This window comes from Palaemon carinicauda, chromosome 18, assembly GCF_036898095.1.
Source record: "Palaemon carinicauda isolate YSFRI2023 chromosome 18, ASM3689809v2, whole genome shotgun sequence".
In the NCBI taxonomy this organism is placed as follows: domain Eukaryota; kingdom Metazoa; phylum Arthropoda; class Malacostraca; order Decapoda; family Palaemonidae; genus Palaemon; species Palaemon carinicauda.
In genome coordinates this window covers 85,474,615-85,480,420 of record NC_090742.1, presented here as the reverse complement: position 1 = coordinate 85,480,420, position 5,806 = coordinate 85,474,615, and the positions used below count along the sequence as shown (strand labels likewise).

Genomic DNA, 5,806 nt, shown 5'->3' with positions numbered 1-5,806 from the left:
GAGTGTTTGAAGTATTCCTTTTGACATGTGAATGCCTGGGGCATCTATAATGCTTCTTAATTAGACATAAAAGAGAGTTAATTACCGATCATTATGGGTTTTGATGAACCTGGATGTTGTTGTTGGCTGACCTTTACAACTCGGGGTGTCAACTGCTTCCTGCTTTATAGATAGTGATGTCTTACCCCGGTAGAGTGTTGAGGTAATTCGAACTTTTGTGAGTATATAGGCGTTGGTTATTTATGTGCATGTTTAATCTGGTGTCGAGGGAGATTTATAACTAATCGGTTACTGACATTTGACTATGAAGAGCATTTGGGCAGTTCTGCAAAAATATGTAGTCAGTTCACAATTATTACTTTCACAGAGAAACTGTTCCAAATGTTTCTAAATGCTTTAATTGAAATTCGTTACTAACAGATCGTGGGAATTTTAATTGTCAAAATGTAAAATTTCAGATATTGATTATGCCCAATTCAGTTGAAGTTTGGTGGTGAATCAGGACCTGAATACCATCGTAGTTCTAATACCTTTTTTGTTTATGGGCAAGATGATTGCTTTATAAGGTCAAAAAGGTAGTATCAAGTGAAGCCTATTGATAGATTGAAATTAGATTTACCTCCCACACAAAATATTATTTTCCCTATCCAAATAAAGGACGAACATATTTAGTTTTCAAGAGATTTTCAATATAAGCAATCCCCGCTACTTTAGTACCTATCGACTGTGATATAAGACCAAAGGTAATTTTAGCTATGTTTCTATTATTGGTATTTTATATTTTAACAACCGTCGTGATATATGAAAATCAAACCTATCAAAGTGTGATAATGTAGTTGTGAAGTCTTTTGATAGTTATCTTTGTATGTGCTAAATATTTTTCACGATCAATATTTACAATGGTGAAAGTATGAATATCATTATCATTTGTTGCCTGTTGATTGTAAATGCACATTAAAAAAAAGACACTTTCCTCCTGTGTTTTTGTCGCGTAAATCACCAAATGTCATTATTACGAAGATACAGGGAAAATTAATAGTTACCACTCCTTCGCTGGCGCCATGTTCCTTCCTCCTCGCTTTCCTGCTTTCTTTGATCCCCTTGCATTGGAAGTCTTTGTAGAACCATATTTAAAGGGCAAACTTGCACAAATGGTATTTGCTGGGCGTAAAAAAGGAAACTGCGAGAGGTACACAAGAGTGCCTCGGAAATTCTTAATTCTCTTCGGAACAAAGCAACTAAGGCTTTCATTTGTCTTTCTTTTCTTAATCCTTATAACTTCTCTTCCTCCCTCATCTCTTCCATTTTTACTATCTTTTCTTCTTTCTTCAGTTGGAAATACGAAGGGACAAAGAGAAGGCCCCAAAAGACCTTTTACAACGTATGCAAAGCCTCTAAGCGACGAGCCGCCTCCGCCTCATTCCAAGGGATAAATGAGGAGTAAGGGATGGGTCTGCGTTGAAAGTCCTCGGATCATTAAAGTTCATGATAATGTTATCCAGCTAAGTATTGTACATCATCCCATCGCATTATTTCCATTGACAGAATGCACATCGACCCAGATAACGAAGGGCATTGAGAGAAAGAAGGCAAGATTTTACAATATAATGGTGATTCTCATGGAAGAAGGGGCGTGGGCATTCCAGACAAGGTTGTGCTGGCAATGTTAGTGGTAATTTCTTTGTAAGAAAAATGTTGGGGGGGCTTTGGAATCCATTATTGAGGAAGAATTAGAGTAGGGGCCATATTTCTCTGCATTATGGACAGCGGTATTCGTAAATGGGGTAGTCTTTGTGGTTTAACAGGATAAGATTGCTGTAATTCGGCCAATAGTCATAGTTTTTTTTTTGCTTTAATATTTTTCTTTGAAGTTACAATATAATTATCTTAAAAAATATGAGCTTAGGTCAAGGCTCATCTTAATATTTTTTTTTTTATTTTTCCTTTATTATTATTATTATTTTTTTTTTTTTTTTTTTTTTTTTTTTTTTTTTTTTCTGTTCACAGTCATCACTAACTGGTAATTTTATAGTGTGGGATTCCAGGTCACATCCAGTTACCTTAGGAGTCCATCACTCTCCTTATTATGTGTACTGTTTCAAGTAGTACACTTTTTCTGAACCAGGAGGCCACGGAACATGGAGGCCACGGAGCATGGAAGCGGATGGAAGCGGAAGCAGGATCGGACACAGCACCAGGATTGGTTGGTTCCTCTTCGTGGTCTCCATTTTCGTGGTCTCTATTTTAGGTCAGTTTTCTTGATGACGACAATCAGGTACCTGACCATCCTCATTTATCCTTGAGTTATATACCTGACTGCCGGACGAAGCCCTTCTATTTCTAGGAGTTCCATTCACGTCGTTTGTGGTTGATTTCTTCGTTTGTATTCATCATTTCTGAGTTTACTATTTAACCCATAGCTGGTCCCTACCAATCAATGGCAGGTACTCATTTTACAGCTGAGTGCACTGGGGTAATCATGGTAAAGATCCTTACCCAAGGGATCACGGCCGCGGTGGGGACTCGAACTTACGCTGATCGTTGTTGTTGTTCCCGGGATTCACAAGGCGAACGCTCTAACCACTCAGCCACGGCTGCCACATTATTATTATTATTATTATTATTATTATTATTATTATTATTATTATTATTATTATTTTTATTGTTATTGTTATTGTTATTATTATTAATATTATTATTATTATTATTATTATTATTATTATTAGCCTAGCTACAATCCTAATTGGAAATTGATTAATTGATTGATTTGTGGTTTTCTGGCATCCTGACATCTATGGTCATTGACGCTGATATCGTTTATTGTAAATACAAAGAAATAAAAGAATATTCAATTAAAACCATAAAAGCAAATATGTCATTTTAAAAGTTGAATATATTTCAGAGGACCTGCTTCTGAAATAAAGTTAAAAATACCACTAGAATGGTAGGACACACAATGTCCAAGAATCTTGGCAAGGATGAACCTGCCATCCTCACCTCGAGCCTCAAACAGATTTCTATTTCTCTCACTGCTATATGTGGGGCATTCTGTATACATATGCCTGACCTTCAATGGTACCAAACAGTCGTTGCAATATGGTTGATGTTGGCCAGCCTGCAAAAACTCGTGTGTCTAAGTACGACCAAGATGGAGACGACAGAGAGTAGGCTCCCACTTTCGGGGCATCCCGTTATACCTCATAGGGGATATAACATTACTTATTTCTCGCATCTTATTTTCAAGTAAACTATCCCAATGCTGTTGCCAATTATTTTAAAATGCTTATTTGTAGGTAAAAAATCATTATTTCATTATTGGGAATGGGATACCTTCTTGGTAGCAACTCGGCTGCAGTACTCTTTGCTAGTGAATCCGCCGTCTCCTTTCCACACGCACCTACATGGGCTGAGTTCCAGCACGTGTAGAATTATTATACCTTTCATGCCAATAATTGAAAGCCACTTTAAAATCTTTAAAACTAATGAATTAATAAAGTTACAAACTTCTAAAGCTTGTAGGACATTGCTAAGAATGGTAAAATTGCCCTCATCTTTTAACGATATTTTCTCAAAGTATGCCACATAGTTCGGCAGTAAATATAGGAGATGGTAGAGGAAGTGCACCTCTACAATTAAAAGCACTACTACTGTATATACTCCAAATCCAACTCCAGCATCAGATTTGGAGCCATCAGTGCATATAAAAGTTGATTCCGTGTGTTCTTCAACATGTTCCATAAAGAGCAACTTGGCTTCTAATTCAGTCTTGTTCTTTTTTATACCAATAAAATATTTACAAAAAGATATATCCGGTAATTTCCATGGAGGGGTTGATGATATCCTACATTGGGGCAATTTATTTCTACCTATATCTAGACTGTCTAATAATGTTTTTACCCGGAAACTATGAGATTGAGATGATTTTGGGTGCAGCTCAAAATATCTATAATGCCTCACAAGGTTTGCAGGCTGATAAGCTAAAGATTCAGGGAGTCTTTGTAACCTAAACCAATATTGAACAATAGAAGACATCCGGTAACCTAAACCAATATTGAACAATAGAAGACATCCGGTAAAGAGCTAAAGGTAACTCTCCAACATCAACAAAGAGGCTTGGGATAGGTGAAGTTGTAAAGGCTCCTGTGGACAATCTGATACCAGCATGGTGTATAGAATCTAAAACTTTTAGTCGACTTGGGGTGGCTGAGGAGTATATTTCACACACAACTAATTTTTTTAAAAATCAAGGCCTTATATAGATTTAGAGTTTTGCAGTTTGCCCCCCACAATGAATGGGACAAAACTTTTAAAAGATTCAAAGCTTCAAGGCATTTTACTTTTAAGGCTTTCAAGTGAGAAACCCATGTAAGCCTACAATCAAAAATTAATTCTAGAAATGTAGCTTCTCTTACACAAGTGATCCGTTGACCTTTGATGTATATATCCGGGTCTGGATGTACTCCCCGAATACGACAGAAATACAGCAACAGTTTTACTTGTTGAAAACCTAAATCCATTTATATCGGTCCACTGGATGATTTTGTCAATTGAGAGTTATAGTTTTCTCTCTACTATTGCCATTTTAGCTTCAGCAAATGATATGGAGAGATCATCCACAAATAGTTTTGAGAGAATATCTTGGGAATAACTGAGGATATCCCATTAATTGCTAGTGCAAATAGGGTTACACTTAACACACTACCCGGGGGAACTCCTCCTTCCTGACAATTTCATCTCTGCAGAGTTTCCCCCACTCTCACTTGAAAAACTCTGTGAAAGAAATGATTGAATAAACAGTGGTAGTTCTCCTCTTAATCCCAATTCATGAAAGGTTTTAAGTATCATATGCCTTTTCAAGGTAAAAAAAGAAACTTAAATAGTGCTGTTTGGAAGCAAAGGCATCACAATAGATGACTCGGGTTGTGTCAACACATCAAACACGTCAATTTTTGCGTGCATTTTTCTAAATTCACACTGGATAGGTGATAAAATACTTTTCTTTTCAAGGTACCACATCAGTGTTGCATTGACCATCTTCCCCATGATCTTACATAAGCAATATGTCAATACAATTGGTCGATAGTTTGCTGCTAAAAACTTATGCTTACTCGGTTTTAAAAAGGCTAAAATAATGGCTAGTTCCCAAACACTTGGATAACTATGATCATGCCAAATTCTATTAATGCTTAGAATAAATAACTTGGTATTAACAGGTACATGTTTAATCATTGCATATGGAATTCTATCGGGTCCAGGGGCTGTATCATTACAAGCAGAAAGTGCAGAATCAAATTCTCTCTCAGTTAAAGGAGAATTGTATGACTCCTCCCTTCCTGTTGCGAAATTTAAACCTTTCTTTTCTTCAATGTTCTTATACTGGTGACCAGTGGCTGCTACACACTTGCATGATAAATTTCAGAAGTGATCAGCCAGGGCATTGCTAACCTCAGTTGCTCCAGTCACATAATCACCATTCACCTTCAAAACTGGTGGTGGGTGGGCCATGAATTTGCCAGCTATCTTTTTTACTTTCCTCTACACAGAAGGTGGTGGTGTTCTACTGGAGGAAGCAAAAGATACCCATGACTGGCACGTAGCTTCTATCATGGCATGACGAAAATATGCTCTACATTTCTTGTATATAATTGAATTCTCCTCAGTACGGAGAGTTCCATTCAGTAAGTCTACGGCATCATCAATATTTTCAAACTGTTCTGCATCCCTTTCAATTTCGCTAAGCTCACAAAATTTATCCCAGTCCGCCTTGTCAAGATTCCATCGTGGTGATTTCTGTAGAGGTGGACCA

The 5,806-nt window shown here is 37.0% G+C and overlaps 1 protein-coding gene across 1 annotated transcript in view; it reads right to left on the bottom strand.

Annotated features, from left to right (window-relative positions):
• The window catches only part of LOC137657401 (protein FAM200C-like), a 79,424-nt gene extending 73,919 nt beyond the window's left edge, over positions 1-5,505 (bottom strand). The window contains exon 1 of the mRNA XM_068391738.1: positions 5,446-5,505. Within this exon, the coding sequence (XP_068247839.1) occupies positions 5,446-5,505 (60 nt within the window). The remainder of the gene's footprint in view (positions 1-5,445) is intronic.
• Between the last annotated feature and the right edge of the window lie 301 nt (positions 5,506-5,806).